General features: G+C 40.5%; 1 protein-coding gene across 1 annotated transcript in view; it reads left to right on the top strand.

The window, feature by feature from the left end:
* Window positions 1–22,375, top strand: part of otog (otogelin) — a 56,568-nt gene that overhangs the window by 17,149 nt on the left and 17,044 nt on the right. The window contains exons 17-35 of the mRNA XM_056376626.1: window positions 420–597; window positions 1,846–1,970; window positions 2,592–2,804; window positions 3,640–3,805; window positions 4,872–4,946; window positions 5,329–5,372; window positions 5,505–5,670; window positions 13,331–13,438; window positions 14,133–14,271; window positions 15,088–15,222; window positions 15,421–15,567; window positions 16,286–16,405; window positions 16,985–17,101; window positions 17,326–17,482; window positions 17,768–17,794; window positions 18,024–18,200; window positions 19,857–20,135; window positions 21,454–21,571; window positions 22,155–22,234. Of these exons, the coding sequence (XP_056232601.1) occupies window positions 420–597; window positions 1,846–1,970; window positions 2,592–2,804; window positions 3,640–3,805; window positions 4,872–4,946; window positions 5,329–5,372; window positions 5,505–5,670; window positions 13,331–13,438; window positions 14,133–14,271; window positions 15,088–15,222; window positions 15,421–15,567; window positions 16,286–16,405; window positions 16,985–17,101; window positions 17,326–17,482; window positions 17,768–17,794; window positions 18,024–18,200; window positions 19,857–20,135; window positions 21,454–21,571; window positions 22,155–22,234 (2,571 nt within the window). The remainder of the gene's footprint in view (window positions 1–419; window positions 598–1,845; window positions 1,971–2,591; window positions 2,805–3,639; window positions 3,806–4,871; window positions 4,947–5,328; window positions 5,373–5,504; window positions 5,671–13,330; window positions 13,439–14,132; window positions 14,272–15,087; window positions 15,223–15,420; window positions 15,568–16,285; window positions 16,406–16,984; window positions 17,102–17,325; window positions 17,483–17,767; window positions 17,795–18,023; window positions 18,201–19,856; window positions 20,136–21,453; window positions 21,572–22,154; window positions 22,235–22,375) is intronic.

Here is a 22,375-nt window from a genome sequence, read left to right as displayed (position 1 = left end):
TAAAACTAAACCACTGACCAAATAGCACAGAATATCCATATCTTTTCTGATTAGACCTATTTTTATTGAAGAATAGCAGCGCCAATGAATTTCCTATAAATTATTCACAACAAAAGCCAATGGAAAGCTTTTAATGTGAAACAGCAACAGCAGAAAAGGTTTGGTTTATATTAGCATGATGTAACACAGCTCCAATACAGCTGACAGCGATCAGTAAACAGTAAAACAAACCTAGTCCCGCTGACCTTTCACTGATCAACAGGTGGTATTAATGTGCCAACAGATGTACTAATGCATCAGCAAAAAGCAGGGAAGAAGAAAACTGGTAACTTGCAAACATGGATGTAAACAGTGTAGAGTAAACGTGCTTATATTTACTTAACCTCATCTACCATGACCTCCTCCTACGTCTCCCGTAGACACCTTCCACGTCCAGGAGCTGTCGTCCATGTTCCTGCAGGTGAGGACGGCGTTTGGCCTGCATCTGCAGTACAGCTGGAAGGAGTTCCGTCTCTACCTGCAGGCCGACGAGCTGTGGAAGGACGACACGGTGGGGCTGTGCGGCACCTTCAACGGCAACATTCAAGATGACTTCCTGTAAGTGTGTGCTGGCGGACCTTTAACCCCTCCTGCGCCCTCCCTTAACCCCGCCCCCAACGCACCAATAACAAAAAAAGAGAGCATGCTCTTGTTACAGAGACAGAGAGGGAGGTGATGGTGAAGTGCTCTCTCTCTATCTCACTCTCTCTTTCTCTGTAATGCACACTGTTTGGGCGGCTCGGCATCAAAAGGCTCGCTCTCTGATCAGCTCTATTAGGCGGGCCAGATGAGCACCCAACTGGACACGCCACTTCAACAAGGAATTTACTGTTAGTGGAATAGGGGCTCCACTGTACCGTATCGTAATGGTCGACCATAAAGGGCGGATGTTGTCTAACAGCTGTAAATGGATATACATCACAGTTAGTGACTGAAGTGGTCGTTTGCTACTAGAAAGAAAACTGGGACTCACTTTGCCTGAAGCCGTCCAGAAAAGATACAGTCAAAATGACGACTTGCAGAATCCTCAGTTTTATATCTTGCCTTCCTCTTTGGAGCTAAGCACCGACTTCTGCTGGTTTTAAAATCATGTTTTGGTTTACTTGCCATAAAGCTACAGTAGTTTTGTTTTAGTAGTAATAATTAAAACCAAAACAAACAGGAGATTCAGTCTGAGAGTCAGAAACAGAGGTAGTTTCTTTCCTCTTCTGTTCTTATTTCAAAGTAAGATACATAATCTTCCAGCTTCCCTTAGAAACTTACAAAAATATGTTTGTCTTTAAATCTGTGACTGCATCTAGTTTGACAGATAAACTGGAAAATATTGTGCCCTAAATGAAAAGATTAGTGTTCTTAAACCCTGGAAGACACTTTGGAGCCATAGCCACGAGTCTGAACCAGCTGTCACAGTGATGTGTGGATCCTAGAAGGGAGGCTGGGGGCAACGGTGGGACTCTTTCATATTAATTACTCATGGGACGTGCGAGGGTGTAATTTAAAACATCAAGTCATCTAATTTAATCAAAATGTTTGGTTTGAAAATGGACTTTGAAAATTTCATGAGTTTGTAGTTTCCACCACTTATGAATCCACCATCTGTGAACACGACGGTACCAAGGTTGTGTCATTTTAATAAGTTTGACTGCTTGTATTTATTCCCATGTTGACAGCTGGGATTTGGGATTTAAAGATACTGACCAACTATTTGCTTTACGCACTAAAAGCACTAAGAAAAGTAGCATCTGGATGAGAAATGATACAGTAGTAACTGCAACTGCACATGTCTCTGTGCTGGTCTTCCTGCAGATCTCCATCAGGTATGATAGAAAGCACTCCTCAGCTGTTTGGAAACGCCTGGAGAGTCTCGTCAGCCTGTTCACCCAGCCTGAGCACACCTCAGCTGGACCCCTGTGACACACACCAGCAGACTGGTCAGTTCCTCCTCTTCCTTTAACTCTTTCTGTTACAGCTGCTCCTGTGTGTTTGAATTTGAATTAACAGTAAGATATTCACAGTTTTATATTTCATGTTCAGAGTCAGTATCTATGAATATCACTCCATTAAGTGTGAGATATGAAGTGACATGATATAAAGATTTAGATTACAAGTAAAGTGAAGCTCTGTTATTCATGCTGACCCTGAAAATGAATCAATCCAATTGGTCTAAATTTATATTTAAGCTCTCTGCCTCAAATCATGATGTAATATTTGACTCTGAAAAAAAGGTTTTCCAATCACATTTGTGTCATTCACTGATCTGGAGAAGGTTGTTCATGCATTTATTTCATCACGTCTTGACTCCTGCAAAAAACCTGTACATGTCTCTCCCAGAAATCTCCTGATTTGATTCCCTGCACCTCACACAAAAAAAGCCTCACAACATTGACTTCCTGTGTCTGTTAGGATTGATTTTGAAATACTTTTAATCGTCCGTCTGCTTTGGCACCAAGTCAATTTCAGAACTGCCCTCCTCTTATGACCAGTTGTGTTGCCTGAGGTTGGACAGAACTTGACTTGTAACCTGATGTTGACCCGCTTGTTTTCCCGCTCAGTGGCCTACGCCTCAGAGATGTGTGATGTACTGAACCAGGATCTGTTCTCCGCCTGCCACGAGTACCTCAGTCCGACACCTTTCCACCAGCAGTGTCGCTCAGATACCTGTAAGTGCGGGACGCCGTGCCTCTGCTCTGCCCTGGCCCACTACGCTCGCCACTGCCGCAGATTCTCTGTCATCATCGACTTTCGGTCGCACATACCTGACTGTGGTGAGTACTCAGCTCATCGTATGAAGTTTGATGTTTTGTCCGAGGATTCACCTGTAAGTGGCGCTGGATTTATGAATGAATTATGATGAAGGGAAATGAGAAATCTGACTGGCTTTTCTTTGTTTACTTTGTGTTATCAAAAACGAACCCAAGCTCAATGTTTATGTTCACAGTTGACAATCAGAAGGAGTAAAATCAGAGATCATATTTTTCACTCAGTTTAAGATTCAAATCACCTGAAATGAAAACTGGGGATGTTTTGTGGTACCAAGCTGCAGATATTAAGATGTGGTGAGGCAACAAACTAATGTGACAAACTAATGTGAACTGGCTGTCTGTCCTCAAATTCACCTGAAACCTCAGAATCCATTTATCCTGTATTTTTTGTATTTTTGCAAATCAGCAGCACAAAGATTTTTCTTTTTTTGATTTCTTTATTTTTGCAGCGTGGTTTCATAAGACAGAATGTACAGACATAGCTATGGCAGTGATTCAGATAAGTTTATGGAACAGAACAGAGGTTGTGAGTTGTTGTGGTATAGTTGTATGTGTTAGCGGGAGAGCTATGTTAATGCGTGTGAGACATTTCTTTCTTTGATAAAATTGTTTACATGAAACAAATACTTTGTCCCATTTCCAATCAGTGTATCAGGAAAAGTCTCTGCACTACTATTAAACCTGATAAAGACAGTAAAGGTGATGTTTTTTTGACCGAAGAGGAGTTCAAATCACAAGTGATACTGAATTTTAAGAATAACCAAACTGATCATCTTCACAGAATTACGAGGTAATATTGAAATCTGAATCTTCCCGTTGACATTATCTCTCCCCGCAGCGGTCACCTGTCCGGCCACCATGCAGTACGGCACCTGCGTGTCGTCCTGCCAGCGCCGTTGCTCCGCCCTCTCTGTCCCGCAGCACTGCGGGGAGGAGTGTGAGGAGGGCTGCGTCTGCCCTCAGGGCTCCTTCTACAACCATCGAACACACACTTGTGTGCACAGGTAAGGCTGAGGAGGCGGGGTCTCCAAGCACACAAGGAGAAAGATACAATGATTGTCACTGTAACAGATGCTCTTGTATAACATTTAAATATGTTTTACTGTATTTTGACGATAACATCCATGCCGTCATTTCAGTGTTAAGTTCAGGAGGCAGGAGGGAATCTGTGACCAGGTGTCTCTGTTGCGTCTCGGAGCAGCTCCAGCTCTGTCTGCCGCAGTGTTGTGGAAGCTTGTGAATCCTGTTAAATGGTTAAGTGGCTGGAGTCACTCCTCCAAACAAATCCCCTCAAAGTGATATTTGTATCTGCTCTGAAGTTTAGGTCAGCCTTTAAGTGGAAAGCATAGTGTCTTTCCTGCAGACGTTACAGAGCCAGAGACCTTAGTAATTGTGTTCTCCCTTTCAGCCTGCTCTGCCCTAGAAGACATGCAGCTTAATTCCTCTTAAATGTCCCAGGTTTTTACATCCTAGTGCAGCGCGGTGCCTTACTTACCATGTGATAGAGTTACATCAAGGAATTCACCGTGAAACCCCCCTTTCATTCCCACTCGGGCTGGGGACGACACAGATATCTGATAACCAGTGAGAAAGAATTTGTAGTACAGAGGCCGATGTGTGCCGCTGGCCTATATGTTACAAAGGCTTTCAGCCACCGCTAAACACAGTTTACCACAACATCGATGCACTGTAATATATTTATTTTATATAATAAGAATTTTGTCTAAATTGATGTTTTTCGAAGGAGGTTTGGCCGTGGTTTCGACCCTTTTTGCACTGACTTTAAAACCTGCTCATCTGTCCTCGTTCCACTTACCTGTTGCGCTCTCTGTGTAACTGTAACACGCACTCTAATATAAACAAACTGAGCAGCGTCTGGTTTACATCACCCAGAGCCTGATGTGTGAGTGTGGATGTAATATTTCCGTTGGAAATCTGGAGCTTTTGCGTATACAAGCAAAAAACAATTTATATTGATAATCTCAACTAACTGTATCACTGATCTGACTTGGTCTGTTTTTTTTGTGTGTGTGTGTGTTTTTTTTTTTTTTTCCTCGTGTGTTTTCCCAGGAGCGAGTGTCCCTGCAGTTTCCTTGGAGCAGATTACGAGGCGGGAGATGTGATCATGACGTCAGCAGGTGTTCAGTAAGATCCTCCTCCCAGCCTCTGCCTGTTTTTTTTTTACATTTTTCATCCCTTAATGTTAGTTAATTAATAAGTAATAATTAACAAGAGTTTGCTCAAACATACTTTTAAGAAACACTTTATTTTCCATCTAATTTCCTAGAAAGGTTCATGATTATTTTCTAAAAATTATTCTGGTTTTTACGTGGATATTTTCAAGAAAGGCCGACTCAGTTTGGGGCCAGTGTAAAGAAAACTTACCACAATACTGAAAAGCAGCAAAACTAAAACTACACTGGAATTGTCTCTGAGACATTGTTGGCTTTAATTTCATGTATTTTCATAAATCAACTTCCCATGTTGTTTCTGTATTCATGTAAGGCCTGTCTTTTTTCCCCTGCAGGCTCTGTCTGAATGGTAAACTGGTGTCTCAGACAACAGACAGTGGTAGGTCACTCATTTCAAAATGTTTTTAAAGAGAATAGATATGGATTTGTTTGTTTGTTTACTTGTAAACTTGTTTGTTTACTTGTTTGTAAGCATCTTGCTAACTCGTGATTCCTGCGTCAATTCTTGCAGACAGGTTGTGTCCTGCAGGTCAGCTTTACCAGAACTGCTCAGAGGGGGAGGACGGCATCCTGCCGGGAAGGGGCGTGGCCTGTGAGCGCACCTGTGAATCCTACCTGCTCAACCTCACCTGCTCGACACACGAGCCCTGCGTGGCTGGATGTACCTGCCCTCCTGGGTGAGTGACGTCTTGTAGTTATTTTGTCAAACACTGAATAGTTGTGTATGGAAGTTCATGACTGCCTACATTACAATGGAATAATTTAATCAAACTCAAGTTTCCAGAAAATTCACATTGACAAATAATTCAGTGCACTACCAACTATATACTATCACAGCAACATACAACCATTAATTTCTTTCATTCAACATACAATTCATTCATTACCCTCCTCAATGCTGAATGGCCTTGACGTTGTCTTTTTCAGGAGCTGACATGTTTCATATTCATTTGTTTGTGACCAGAGAGTTAGAGACTGGAAGGTTGCTGGTTTGAATCCTCACAGCAGTGGTTCTGAAAATGCACTGAAAGAGCATGAATTTTCATTTAGTAAGAAAAGGTTAAGAAACAAGTGTGAGTTGTGTGTAGAGTGGACCAGGCTGACGGTGTCACTGAGGTCAGGAGGAGGTTGGACTGACACGGGTTAAAGACTCTCACATGAACCAGTTATAATCCTCTGACACGGGAGGATGGCACTTGGTCAGTGATCAAAAACATCCCCCTACCTGCTGATGCTGGTCACCACCACATTCGACACATTCAACAATCACATATGAGTGGACAGTTTCAGACACAGCAAACTTCAATTTAGATGAATAAATCTACAGGATATTTTGTCCAAAATGGAAGATTGCTCACAAGGTGCAAACAACTAACAACATTTTAAGGTTCTTCAGGCTTAATTGTTTTTGATCTGTACGTCATGAGCATTAGAGTTTTCCACTGGCTGAGATCGCTGACTCTTCACACACATGAATATCACGTGTCTCTAAATTGTTTTCATTTTTATTGGTTATAATGGCTTTAATTCTGATTATTGTAATTATTGAGTGTTTGGACACTTAGAAAAAGCCATCCATCATTTTAGTTCTTTAGTGACAACTGTGTATGAGAAAGAGTTGTTTTGGGCCAGGGGGCATCACGTGATCTGCAAAATTGATTGTGGTTGCTATACACTAAAATCTTGCTGTAAATATTTCCCACCATTTTATGTTTTTCTTGCAAAACTTTCTTGCAGTGATTTTAAGGTTGATGCACTGAATGTGTTCCATTAGTTTTCAAAGGTTTTAAAAGTTCAGCTTGGTCAGAAAGTTAATTTGAAAGACATTTTCCAAGCCACGTGCTGATACGTTGAGATTTAAAGAAATACCAGCCACATGCTTTTAAACGGACTCCAGATCATCTCCGGTGCACAAAAGTCCTTAAAACCAGTAGATGAGGTGAACAGACATCACGGAGTAGATTACAGTCATCCGATCCCTCTAATCCCCTCTGGCTGTCGGCCTGAAAAGAGGGTTAAGTGGTTTCATTCTGCGACATCAACCAGGAGTCATCCCGATTACAATATGAACAGGCAGGGGTCAGTTTAAACATGTACCGGTTTATGACGCAGGTTTCATAGCTGACTGATGGTAGCTCTACACCGTGGAGACAACAGTAGTCTACACACTTGCAGAACAAGCATGACACATCAAGATAAAATGTGATTGAATACAAAATGTAGAACACAAAACTAAAAAGTAAAAGGCAAGAATATTATATATAAAAATAATGAATAATGATATAATAAAATAATCCACCTTCAAAGGCATTTGGTAACACAGGTACCCAAAAGCCCAATCCATGTTTAAAATGTAAACAAAAGTGTCAAAACACAGATGAAGAAGCTGCCATGATTCGCAAATTGATTGACAGGTCTTTCAATACACTAATAGCCCTTTTCCACTGCATGGTACCAGCTCCACTCGACTCCATCAGGCAAAAGTTGTGGATAGTACCTGGTACCTGGTACTGTCTTTGGTATCAGTGGAGTCGATACCAAAAAGTGACATGAAAAACTGGAGACCTCAGATTGGTCAGAGAGAATCGTCACTACTGTGTCATCGTTGTGCGAGACCTGACGTTCTGAACAAACCCGCCTTTTTTAAACAGCCAGGTGACTAATATTGATCTGAATATTTGAAAAATCCAATAACAATATAACATAAAAACATATCAAAAAATATGGTTGAAAATGAATGCTCTAATGTCCACACTACATCACTACAATGACCTCAAACAGATATATTTTTTATTCTAGTAAACATGTACTTACTATGAAATAAACTAAGCTAAGCCATATCCTAAAAGAAGTGCAGTTCGCCAGTAGGTAGTAATATATAGTCTATTATATTTTGTTGTCACAGTAAAAAGCTGAGAGTTTTAACAAAAATCTCTTGAAGTAAAGAATGTTTTTTTAGCACCAAACGTAACGATATATTTAGATTTATTTAGAAATGTGCATTGTGACCGAGGTTCCCCCCTTCCTCTTGTCAGTCTCGGTCTATAAATAGCACCAGGTTCGTGCAGTATATCGTCTAACATCATGAAGCACAGTGACACAGAGAAAAGGTCAGTCAGATATGGAGATGCCTCGTGGTCATCTCAACCCTGCGTCATCTCTGCTGACCTCATTGGCGTGATTCATTTAATCCTTTTGTCCACAAGCATAACGACCTTTATGGTCAACTCTGACTTCCAAAATGCCAGTCACAGTAAGGGTGTTAAAAAACTCCCTTAAACTTGATAGTTTGTGAACTAATTTTTTGGTAAACATGGACACAAAGATCTCATTCAGGCTGACAGCAGTATTAATAAGTGCAGTGACGGGGAGACGATTTAAAGGTTCTCTTAGACACAAAATGATGTGGCGATACTGGAAAACTAAAAATAGATTATATCACTAACTAACAGAAAGATCAAAACAGTTTGTGTATGTACACCATGTTTTACGTGTTTGAGGCGGAATCTGAAAAGAAGTGTTTACTTCAATTTTCTTCTATATTTATTCAATCTCTATTAAGGACTTTTGTTCGACCTTTTTTTTTTTTTAAAGTATATTTTTTTGGGGCTTTTTATGCCTTTCTTCGACAGGACAGTAGAGAGACAGGAAATGGGGAGGCAGAGAGGGGGAATGACATGCAGTAAAGGCTGTCCGATGCGGGACTCGAACCGGGGCCAACTGCAGCGAGGACTGTAGCCTCTACACATGGGGCGCCTGCTTGTTTGACCTTTTAACACAATTCTTCTGCCAATCGTTGGATTACTTTTATCTTGCTGTTTTAGGTTTCCTGTTTTATCACTTGTGATGTTTTATGAATTACACTCGGACTGAAAACCAGATTTTATCATGCCTGTGTGTGTGTGTGTGTGTGTGTGGACACATACTGCCTTGAGTTGGAGTAACTGCTTGACGGCTTTGTTTCTGTAGCTGCTGCCCAGACAAAGTATAATTCCACCTTCATTACCACATACGTATCCGCCGCCGTCATGCTGCTGTTGGTAAAAGTTCCTTGCTTGCATTCACCTTAACGTCACTGCTGGTCTCTCGTCTGCAGTCCCAATCAATCCCATTTACAGTCAGCGATGGAAGAGCAGACAGCTCCTTCTCCTGGTAGTCCACTCGCCAGATTCCAGTCTTGTTGCCCAAGTGGCCAGATCACCCACCTCCCTGTTGTTCCTGATGGCCTTGAATTCTGCAGCCACACACCCTTGGCCTCAATGCTCATTTGCACAGTACCAGTTCGCCTGAAGGGTCTAGCAGCGAAGGAGAGTGAGCTGAACGCAGGGGCAGTGGACTCCAGCACTCACAACTCCACTGCATTAAATCTGAACACTGCAACACCATGGACGGTCACCCCGACGCCACCAGATGTTCCGGGTGTTTGTACCAGTACCAGGCCCAAGGCTTCGGTAGCTCCACACCAAATCCAGCCAGAGAATTTCAGTCCGATTTTGATGATGCAATTTTTTTGTCTGTTCGGCTCATTCCAGCGCTGATTGAACTTTGTTATTTGCCTTTACTGCGTCACTCAGAAAAGCCTCAGAGGCTCTCCTCTGATTGGCTGACCGATCCTTTCTCAACCAATTAGCAGACAATTTTTTTAAATTTTAAAATTTTAAACTTGTGTATAATGTCAGGTAGTGTAATTTCATGTTTTATAAATCTTAATATGTAAAGTAGCTATTAACTAAAGTTATCAAATAAATGTTGTGGACTGAAAAATACAACATTTACCCCTGAGCTGTAGTAGAGTATAAAGTATAAAGCAACAGAAAATTGAAATACTCCAGTGAAGTACAAGTACATCAAATTACAGAATTACAGAATACTTGAGTAAATGTACTTGCTTCCACTACTACATTCTCATTTTTATGTCTTAGGAAGGTTTTTCTGTTTTGCGTTTTATCCGTCGTATTTGTCATATTTGTCGGCCTGCAATAACCTCAGTGCTCCATCTTCAGATGGTCCTTTGGAAAACAGACAGCAGATGATAAGCAGCTGCCTGCTCTGTCATATTAGTACAACACTCAGATGATTACCATGAAAACAGAAAAAATAGATCCTTACTCAAACTGAAATGCGAGTTATTCATCTGCAGCAGGACTTAAAACCTCTAATGGGAAATAATTAGCTGAGGTGCTGACAGAAGAACCCATTGTGTTTTCATTCACAATGGCACACTTTGTTTATGATAAAAATGTAGACCATTCATTCATTCCTCATTCCGTGTCAATTAGCCCAGCTGAACTCATATGAACCTGGACTTTCAGGTGCAACGCGGGACCAGCATTCAGCATTTCGGGAATTTGGCTTTGGTTACAGTATCTACTCACAACGGAACAACCTGTTGCCTGCTTGGTTGGAGGGTTTTGGGGTGTTACAAACAAGTAGAGAGTGATACGATGCAGAATAAGGACGTACACAAGATAATCTCAAACCTCTCAGGTGACATGACTCAACGGTATTTGGAAACATTTGAGTGCTACAAAAAAACCTGGGAGAACTGAATGTCTTTAGTTGTATTTTTAGATCTGCAGAATTAAAAAAAATTTTGAATCTACTTCTTAAATCTATTATTATATTATTATTATTATTATCCTTTTTCTTATTGTATCGATTCATTTAATCATTTTAGAGAGTTCGCTCTCATTTTTACTGTAACTCATTGTCGCACTCGTCCCTAATTTTTTAAAACATTTTAAACTGTTTATTTCATTTATAATTTTATTGTCCGTTCTTAATTTTATCTTATGTTATCTCAACCTTATTATGATGATGATTATTATGATGATGATGATTATTATTATTATTATTATCTGTAACAACTAAGAACAACTTAAAACGATGAGGCCATTCAGAGGAAGCAGACTATTTCTCATTGTCTGGCAGAAATGGGGAAGACATGCAAAGTTTTTTCCCTGCACTATTTATCATGGAAAATTTTATCTACTTATTTCACTGGCCTACTTAGCAGCACATGGAATGATTTGTTAGATCTGACATTCATAACGTAGGTCAAAGCCTCATCAGATACTGAAGGCTAGTGACAGTAATGTGACACTTTCCACTTTTGTTACCTTGGATAATTAAACGTGTGATCTCCAGTGGGTCTGCATAACCTGGCACTGCACCAGATGCATCACAGACTGCATTCGACCCACCGCGCCGCCTGACCGCCATTCGCCACACTATGAAGATACATCTTCCTCAGTCACTTTTACCTTGCCCGATAAAATGAAATATCAAAATGAGAGCCGTGTTCATGATGTGCACATAAGTCGGGAGAAAGAATGATTTTACAATCTTTGATCGGAGTAATTGATACAGTGGCTTGGCGGGGGGATAAAGGAAGCTGTTAACACCGTTTTATCTGGGGTGTAACTCTACTCAGATGAACCTGAGGTTTGCGGCGGGACCATTCAGTATGTCAATTCATTGTCTGCTGCCTCGCCAGTGGATATAGCTCAACCCTGGATATTACAAGATACTTATCAGCTTCGTCTCGCAGAGTGGAAAGAAAATGGAGGGATCCAGACAAAGAGTGTTTCTCTCTCTATCTCTGAGAATCCTAATTGTCTGGTTTTCTCATGTAGCCAACGAGTGTTACCGCTTTTCATCCACAGTCGCCCATCCCTGAAATTCTCTCTCATTTCCTGGCATCGCTCTGCTCTGGAAGCTAACCTGCTTTGGCTCTGCCTCTGTCATTCTCTTGGCAAAGGACGAGTCCTCATATCTGGGTTAGAGATGAACACAGGAGCTCCAAATCACGATTATGTTATAACTTGATAGCATCCTGTTAGACCATAGTTCCTGAACAATAACGGCCACAGCTTCGCATTAGTGTTGTGAGATATGAGGCTCTATCATCGGCCTATTCATGATTTGAATGAACACCTCATCCAGGTGTATTGTTGCTCTGCTTGGCTTTACATCTGCGATCTTCATGTGCAACCACATGCACTGGTTACCTTTGGTCCGATGGTGAAAAGTTTGATTAAAGATGTCTTTGTGCTTAAATGATTTTGTTTGTCAGTGTTTGTAAGAAAAACCCTTAAATGACTCACATCAGCTTTGTCTATGGTAAAGTCTGATTAGGTTCAGTTACCTGAAAGCACTTGGTTAAGGTTTGGGAATGAAGGCTTCACAGTTGACAGGACACAGAATGTGTCTCCAGTGTCATAGACACTACACTAAAGCTTTAAAGAAGCTATATGTAAGTCTTTGCTATTGCTACATAGCCAACATTAGCATTAACAGCTGTTTACATACCAGTCTAGAAGAAACGTTGCAAGTTCAGCATCAAACTTAATTCCTTTACTTGCCAAGAGCTGATTTTGCTTCTATTTCTATCACGTCTTTTCTTTTACTGAAGTTAGCATGCTAACCAGGTAGTCCCGGCCTGGTCAGCCCCTCTCTTTACTTTACTTGTCCAGTGTGCCCTGAAGACGTAGCACTGCTCAGAGGGCGTATTATAACCTCTTGAATTGTAAGTGTAACAATGGCTGCATCTCTTGGCTTTCCTGCTCACAGCAGGAAACTATGTTCAGTGGCAGAGAAAACTTATATCATCATATATCCCCCCTTCACAGTTTTGATTTGTCATTTGTTGATTGACAGAAAATTAATCGGCAACAATTTTCATGATCAATATGATTGTTTAAGTCAATTATCAAGCAAAAATGTGAAACATCCTCTGGTTCCAGCTTCTTTAATCTTAGGATTTACTGTATTTTCTCTTTTTGTTAGACAAAACAAACAATTTGAATATGAGCTCTGGGACATTTTTCACTCTTTTGTGATAATAATTGAAAAAAGCCTTAACGCTCATGCAACCCAATCAACCCTATATTGTTCAGACCCTTTTTGATCTTTAATTAGTTTCCTAGTAGGAAAAACTGCAACTCACATCCTTTACTCAGTGTTTTTGCCTTTTTTCGCTGGTTGGATCAAGTTGTCACTTTGAACAGATCACACCAAAATTCTCCTGTTACAGCATTGAGATATTATCAGGCATCTTGGCACCATAAATTGGTAAACGTCCTCATTCTCATTAGACAAACCAAGCAAACTGAATTGAATTCTTCCTCACTGATGTTTGAACAAGATACATCAGGGACCCCGTGCCTCCTCTAAGGTTAAGGAGATACAGTTTCAGGGTTTAAACCAATAAAACATATTTGTGCATCAGAATGTGTTGATCTCAAACCACAACATTCAAGCTTGATTTTCCGTACCAGTAAATAAAGAGCTTTAAAACAGTTTTATCCTTAACCAAATCTGTGTGCTTGCTCCCAGCTTGCTGAAACATGGAGATGAGTGCTTTGAACCAGCAGCCTGTCCCTGTCTGTGGAAAGGAAAGGAGTATTACCCAGGCGACAGAGTCTCCTCCCCCTGCCATCAGTGGTATGTTCATGCATTTGTGGGGACACAGCCACATACAAAATCAGATTATGTTTTTTTACACAACTTTGTTCATTAAAATACAACATCTGGGCTCTGTTTCCACATGATCTTTACCCTTCAATTCAGTTCTCCTTCCTTCCTCCAGTGCATCTTCATCCATTTTTCCTTGGTGTACTAATTTGTATTTCGCTCATCAATCATCTGCCAACAATATCTGTCAGGATTAAGACAAATCTCCAACAACGTTACTAATTTTTTCTAAGTCAGATCCTTGCCTGAAAGCGATGAGACCTGAGATTGTCAGAGCAGCAAAAGTGGCCACCTGATATCCATAATTCTCAGCTATCACAGGACATAAAAAAGGCCTGGAAAACAGAGCGGGCCCTTGTATGACTCTTTGATTCCCTCTGCTTCAGACTGTTCATGAACTGGTGAAAGGAAACACTCTCCCAGTGATCTCAGTCATTCTCCCATCCCTCCAATTCCTCTTCAAGCCATAGCCAAGTAGATGTAGATGACAGCCTAATAGCGCAATGAGCGGCGATTCAGCCTTTGACAATTCACTGGCCACTTTTCTGCCGGCTGTAAACCTGAGGCTCGGGACAAAAGGAGGCCATTATACATGAAAAAAATGTCCTTGCACTAAGTGGGAACAAGTTGATGCTGAATCACTCGAGCTGTGCTGTCTTTGTAGTGTTTGCCAGCATGGGACGTTCCAGTGTGTGTTTCGTCCGTGTCCATCCATGTGCACGGCTTACGGTGATCGCCACTACAGGACGTTTGACGGCCTGCTGTTTGACTATGTTGGTGCTTGCAAAGTCTATCTTGTAAAGGTATTGAAAGTATTTATATATGGTAAAAGAACTAAAACTGGTTTTGCATATTTTAACCCACTGGCCATTCATCTGTACACTTAAGGCTTTTAGTTTTTGTTTTTTGGGGGGTACTTTGGGGGATGTATCAGGTTTTTATTGAAAAATATGAGCTACCGGTATATAAGATTTTCACCTGGACTTAATGTCCCCATGTAACAAACGTTGATCACTGCAGTAAATAAGAACCTTTTCTTGTACTGACAAGTCAGATAATTATTGTGGTATTAAAGGACCAGTGTGTGGGATCTAGGGGATCTATTGGCAGAGATGGAATATAATCATAATTTTTTGTTATTTTATAATCACCTGAAACAAAGAGTTGTTGTATTTTTAGTAGCTTAGTTAGGGAGCGTGTACTCTTTCATTGAGCCTGCCATGTTATTCTTGTTTGTACAGTAGCCCAGAATGGACAAACCAAACACTGGCTCGAGGGACGTTTTTACGTCACCTGATAGCCACCGTATGTTTTCCCACATCCTTGGAAACGGAGGGGTATTCAGCTACTTGCAATTTACTACCTCACCACTAGATGCCACTAAATCCAACACGCTGGTCCTTAAAAGTAAAACGAGTAAAATGTAGCAGACCTGCTAATTTGTCATTTTTGTAATTTTTTATTTTAGAAGCATCAAAATGTAAAGAAATTTGGAGTTGTGCAGTTAAAATGATAAATTCAGGGGGTTAATTAAAACAGACTTTTATTCTGAAGTAACTCATAGAGTTAAAAACACTGATGTCGTTCACAGTATATATTTTCTGTGATCTCTTCCACAGAGCAGCGCGGATGTGATGCTCAGTGTTTCAGCTGAGAACGTGGACTGTTTCGACAGCGGAGTCATCTGCAGGAAATCTCTGTTGATCAGCATCGGAAGATCCTTCATAGCATTTGATGATGACACTGGGAAGCCAGTAAGAGACGCCTTCAATACATTTTCTAGATTTTTTAAAAAGAATAATGCTGCTTTCCAGCAGCACACTTGCAGTATAATCTCGTACATTTAAATGAAATAAACCTAAAATATAGAATATGGAAGTTATTGTCATATTTAAGTCACCATGAGAATAAGAGTTGAGAATATTTCTGTAAAATTCAACTTCCCTATCTAGAATCCATCCAGTGTGATTGACAGGAAGCAGAGGATGTTCATCTGGCCGGCTGGATACTTCACAGTGATTCACTTCCCTGAGGAAGATGTCACCATCCTCTGGGACCGTAAGACCACAGTCCATATCCAGGTTGGACCTCGCTGGCAGGTAGGGACCCTGGTTCTGTGATGTGTCTCTCTAGCTTGCATTTGGAGCAATTAGCCAAAGCTCTTATCTAGAGTGACTACAAACACATTTCCCATCAGTCCCGTTGCTCCTGTCTCCCCTTGTCCTCCCTGATGAGGATAAATAATATTTGAAGCTGAGCTTGACAGTTTATGCTTGACTTGAAATAATAGTTGACAAAACAGCCTCAACTAAAGGTCCTCTTACTTGCTTGTATGAGAGCTTTCGGCCCTATCACATGGTTGTCATCAGCAGATGGAGTATGCTGAGTTATCATAGAACTGTAGGTGTTAAATCTTTGCATTATGAGCACTCTAATGACTTCTCATCTGTGCTGGCAAATTCCATGTCCTGATGAAGACCATGTGATGTGATTGAAAGGTGGGGAACAAGGAAGTAAGTGGACCTTCAGTTAAGATTGATTTATTAGATATTTGAATGATTTGTTGTTTGCTTTTATGGTGGAAATAAGAGAAAACCTGAAAATTCTAGTCACACAGATGTTCATAAAACAAACAGCAGTGTGCTCAGTGCTGCCACTGGTGATCAGACACTGTCCTGCAACAATGCTGAAGTAGGAGCATTAGCTTTTATTCAGATCGATCAACATGAATAGACAGTGAGGTTCAGTGTGTTAGGTGAAGAGGATATGACAGTAAGGAGATTATGATATGGAGAGAAATGTTGGTGATGTGTTCAGGGGAAGCTGAGCGGGCTGTGTGGGAACTTTGACCTGAAGACGGTTAACGAGATGCGGACGCCCGACAACATTGATTCCCCGACACCACAGGAGTTTGGAAACAGCTGGACTGCAGCAGAGGTGAGTGTCAACTGTTACATTTTTCAACAAAGTAGCTTTGAAGTAAAATAACAGATTTCTTATTCTGTATCTGCTTGTTGCAGCACTTCACTGAAGAACAGTGTGAAATGATGTTTGCCATTGTTTCAAATTCAAACGAGGAACCTAACTCAAAAACCCTCCTCCTTTTAACTCAAAAAAGGTGTTTGATCTCAAAATTCAAGATTTATTTAGATTGTTTTAAGTAAAATAGGAATTGGGGCTAAATGTAGAAACATTACAGACAGGCTTTATGTGTGTGTAACACAACACACATTAACAAACTGAAGTGGAGCGAGATGTGTGAGAATAGTTAACCCATAGAGACATTTTACATTATGAGATTCTTAATGACAGTAATTATTATAAGTAAGAAAAACCTTTTTTTAATTTTTATATATAAAACACTTTTAAAACCATACTGTGTTGTTGTTTGTTTTTTCCCTTTCCTTTGTAAAATGTACAGAAATCTTATTACAGAAAATTATTTTTAAGTCCTTACTACTCATCCTCTAATAGAAACATGTCATTTAACACCATTTTGTGTGTGTGTGTTTTCAGTGTGTGAACAGTCCAGATATCAGACACCCCTGCAGCCTCAGTCCACTCAGAGAGCCTTTTGCTAAGCGGCAGTGTGCTGTCCTGCTCAGTGAAGTCTTCCAGGCCTGCCACCCAGTGGTGAGTAACTGTACAACAGCAGCCCTCCATCCTGCAGCTCGGGCTCTTTAGAGATCTGTTGGGTATGTCATGTTGCTCTGCTCATTGACTGTCTTTTACAGCTAACAAACAACTTGCAACCTAACTCTCCATCTCATGTATTCATAATCTGCCAAACTCCATCCAATTCCTACAAATCCTTGAGGTTTGTGAAAGAAAGTGTTTTGTTTTTTCTTCGTGTTCAGGTGGATGTTACCTGGTTCTACATGAACTGCCTGGCAGACACATGTGGCTGCAGCAGAGGAGGTGACTGTGAGTGTTTTTGCACCAGCGTGGCGGCGTACGCACAGCGATGCTGCCACCAGGGCGTTCCTGTCGACTGGCGCTCGCCCTCTTTATGCCGTAAGTCAGAACGCAGAAAATTAAAGGAGCAAAAAACCTGTGTTACTTCTCTGTACCACTAAGGATTGTAGAAATCCTCCTTGAAATCAGTTTTCATAAGGATTTAACTTGACAACCCATGAAACATTAATAAATCATTAACCATTAGTAGAGCCTTCTGTAGCAGCTTATAAGATCTGTAAAATGATGGTGTACCACATTAACACATTAACACTTGATTATCAACCTAATTGAAATGTTTATTACCCTTATTATTATCATTAACTGTCTCCCCTCTCTCTGCAGCGTATGATTGTGAATTCTTCAACAAAGGTATGACATATTCTCTACTGACCTAGAAGAAGCTACTTGACTAAAACTCATCATTCAAACTTGATCATCTGTAATTAATCAATATGTTCTAATTGTTGAACGTTTTTATTCATTCTAGTCATTTTATCTTAAATTCATTCGTCACAGATTTAGAGTATGTGTGATCTGTTGTATAAGAGCGAGAACTGCATTAACGCGCTGCAGCACTAACGTGGCCTCCTGTCTGTAGTTCTGGGTAAAGGCCCGTTCAGACTCGTCACCTTCAGGGATCAGACCACAGTGTTGGTAGCCAGCAGGTCCAGCGGCTCTGTGTTTCTGCAGCAGGCCAACCTCAGCAGCACCATCACCACCAGCATCTTGTCACAGTTCATGATGACACCGGGCCTCAGCAGAGCCCGACCACATGGTGAGTTAACTTTATTTACAGCACATGATTCTTGTCACTCCAAAAACTGACTCTGGGATTATTTGTTTATTTATTATTATTATTTATGTGTTCTGCGCAACACTCTTCCTCCTCTCTCCACAGCCTTCTTCTTAATTTTTGCTTTGGAAAAGATGTAATTCAACTGACTCACAATCATCTAAAAATTATTTTTAGATTCACAGCAGAACCTAAATTCACTTGCTTCAGCTCTCTCTCTCTCTCTCTCTCTCTCTGGGAGTACAGACACTGAAGAGGAAAACCCTGTGGTGGAGATGTGTCGCCATAGCAACCAAAAATAAAAAATAAATTCTTCTTGTTTTGACAAGAGCAGGATTAAAAATGAGACAACTCCAATCTAATTAATATTTTTCCCTTTGAATATGTCATTTTTTTTAGTCTTTAAATGTCCAAAGAATATCACACAGCAAAGGCAAAGGAGTTTAATATTTTATAATAATATAGTGTAAATTGCCATAGACAGAAGAACTAGCTTCAACTAATAACTGAAATTATCTGTTAAATTGACAAGAGCAGTAAGTGGGAATTTCCTTGAAGACGACCTTGAAAATCATGTAAACGTCATTGAATTTGATGTCTGAGCAAGTGTGGGAAACTTGTGGTTAGTTGAGAAGCTTTATAGTTTTATTTTACAGTCATTTAGTGTCACTATCTGCTTCACTAATGCAGGATACAGTAGATACAGTATCAGTGCATGAAAGGAAACTTGTGTAGTGGAGTTTGGGAACGTTTGATCGGTGTGTAGATACCACAGTGGTTTGTTTTCTCATCCAACTTGACCTTCTCCCTGAGAACACCACTCCCTTAACCACAATGCTTACAGGAGGAAAAGCCAACTGACATTTTTATACCTTACTCTTAGGTTATTGAGAAGTTCTTGGATTTGATGTCCAGGTGAGCTTGGTGTTGTCCGCCACACATCCGCCAATTCTCTCAATGTTAATATTACAGAAGATCGTCCCATTGCCATCCTGTTTTCCGGCCGTTCTGCCTCTGTCTGCACAGCGTTTTAGAGACAAACTCTTTCTGCTGGCATTCTCCTCTTCCTCTGTTTCCTCTGCGTTCGTCAGTGTTTGGAATGATTTGAGTGTCCCGGTGAAAACACTGATGGAGGAGATGGCCCTCCATTGACTTCCAGTGGCAGACGGGCTCAGAGATCCGATCGCCAAAATGCTAATGTTGCAACCTGAGCTACAGGCTGGTCAGCAAGCCAAGACTGAAACAAGCTGCTCTCACTGTTTTCTGAGATTTACTGAGATACTGCTGAACTCTGGATCTTTTTCTGCCACATTTTGTTCCATTACATATATATTTAATTTTTCCTTTCATTATCAAATGCATTCCTGTCTAATGTTTGCTAACATACTAGGCATTCATCCCCATTGCACAATCAGTTCTGCTACCATTGATGAGTGAGTGTGTGTGTGCATTAGTGGATGTGAGGCATTGCAGGGCGTTCAGGTTGAACAGAAACACATAAGCTCAGTCCCTTTATCATATGTTCATATTTAATATATCAAACACATAATGCTTGTGCTTCTTCTCAGTGTTTCTTCCTATGTTGCTTCACCTGCTTCCTGGCATACTGACTAATCATTTTTGTTTTCATCTACACAGACACATCACGGGTTTCCTTTGAGGCAGCTGACAGACCAAACTACTTCCTGTATGTGAACCCCAGTGGCCATTTGAGGCTGGCCAAGTGGGAGGAGAGCAAGGCATTCTGGGACGGAGCCACCTTCGTCCTCCACAGGAACACCTGGATCCCCGGCTATGACTCGCTGGAGTCCCACGCGAAGCCCAGCTTTTTCCTACACGCCACGCTGCTTCATCTCCACCTGCTCAAATACAGACACACCAACAGTTTCCGCAAGGCCACGCTGTTCAGGCTGACAGGTCAGCAGCACTGAAGCAAACGCATCACATCACCATCATCAGGGTTACTGAGGCTGCAGTCTTAATTTCCCTTGTAATACTGTGTAGCCCTTTATTGGAAATATCCTGGCAATTAACAGCTGAATACCAGCTGAGTTTTTGGAAATTATGAGGAAAGTTTCCAGGAAATGAGCTGGAAAATACTGAACTGAAAAGTGAAGTGAAATGTTTCTAGAATTTATGTGATATATTTCTCTCATTACAAGTCGTTATTATGCTACACGGAGATCGTAATTACCAGACGAATGTCTTCAGTTGTTTTTTCTATGGCCAGTTCAACGTGCCTCTGTGTCAGCACAGTGTTTATTGATTGACATAGAGTTTTACCTGATGAGGGTCAGAGACTTTGTCAGTAAAAGGTGCGTTTAAGAATTTTCCTGTTGAAGCTCGAGCTTTTCTAAGCGTTCAGTTGATCTCTTCTCTCTGGTGTCAAAGGTCAAGACTGGTGTTTCCTCTTCCTCATGCTCAGCAGTCAGACTAATCGCTGATGCTAAAAATACGGCAGCATTTGTTTTAGTTAATGGAAAAGGCGCAGCGGCCAATAGCAGATTGGATTTCCTGCTGACAGCAGTGAATGCCACAGACATGCAGAGTGAGGGCTGAAGTCCAGACATGAGACAGACATTAATGGCTTTCTAAGTTCATCACATTACTGGTCTGTGAAAACATTTCTGGATCCTTTTCAGACAGTAGATTAGTAACATGATCTACTTTTCTTATACAACACTGTCAGTGCAATTGATGTTTCACATCAATAGCCTATTAGCAGTTAAACTGAGGCTATTAAGTATGTTTTAACGGTTTTGAACCTGCCACAACCACAGATGGTTCCATTATTACACTTGTTCAAAACCACAGAACTTTATTTTACATTTCACTTAAGTTGACAGTTTCCAAAGAAAGCACGTCATCCAGAATGAAGTAAAACAACTATTACAAACTTAACATAATGCGTTTAACTGATGAAACTTTAACAAAGTGTCACAATGAACAAAACTGATTTGTCACGTGTCATAAATATGTTTTTTCTAAATGTAAAGCTACTTAAGGGTTAAATTAGTTGGACAACAGTTTAATATAATGAAATAATGCTCATCAATCTATTTTATAATGAATCAGTTCATTCATTTTTATGTCGGTATGATGCTACTTTGAGCACAAAATTTATATTAAATTAAAATTAAAATTTTAATTGTTTAAAGATGCTAATTGAGAAAAAAACATTTAATGTTTTTGTTTGATCTTGAAGTGAAAGTGAAAAGTGTTTGTTTTTCATCAGGCTCCAACCCAGAAGCCCGTCCAGGTCCTCAGTGTCAGTGGAGGTACGACTCCTGCGTCAGCCCCTGCTTCAAGACCTGCAGCGACCCGTCGGCTGAGGCCTGCGTCACCATCCCACAGTGAGACTTTTGACCTTTTCCTTAATTTCAACAGCTACAGCAGTTTGTAGACAGTTAGTTTCTATTAGAGTCTGAGTGAAACATCAGGTCTGGACTGACCCTCGGACATCAGATACCATTAGATATTAGATATTATTAGATATCATTCTCAAGGATGTTTGTCTCATTACTTGAGTCAGAAATACCAGATTGAATAATCAGTGCTACATTACTTTTTGTGTAGGAAAAGTGAAATTATTTCATACAGAAAAATGTGTATTATTAGTATTTGTGTTTTTCCCCAAATGACTGGTTACAAATTTTGTGTGGAGCTGATGTTCAAATCTCTAGTATATTAGATGATAGATATTAGTTATAACCAATATCTTCCATAACCCGAAAGTAATGATCTTTATTATACAGTGGACACAAGTTACTTGTTCAGACTGTTGAAAGTAGATAACAAGACTATACATCAGTACTCATCTGAAAACAAATATCAGACAGAATATCAGAGAACTCTGATTAAATAAAAACTGTAAAACTCAGACAGTTAGGGTCAGGTTTTTTTTTTTTTTATAACAATGTGTTTCTCTCTGGACAGAGTGGAGGGCTGCCTTCCTGTCTGCCCCCCACACATGGTCCTGGATGAGGTCACCCGCCGCTGTGTCTATGTTGAAGACTGTGAGTATCCCCTGATTTTTTTCCCTCAGTTATTGAACTGATTTCTTAGTGACACAGTGTTGAGTGGTGGGATTACACAGTGAGGGACTGTTTTTGAAAGTAGACGGCAATTAAAAAAACTTTGATGGTGTTATTTATTAA

Source organism: Seriola aureovittata, chromosome 1 (genome assembly GCF_021018895.1).
Source record: "Seriola aureovittata isolate HTS-2021-v1 ecotype China chromosome 1, ASM2101889v1, whole genome shotgun sequence".
Lineage (NCBI taxonomy): Eukaryota > Metazoa > Chordata > Actinopteri > Carangiformes > Carangidae > Seriola > Seriola aureovittata.
This window is presented reverse-complemented; position numbering and strand designations above follow the sequence as displayed.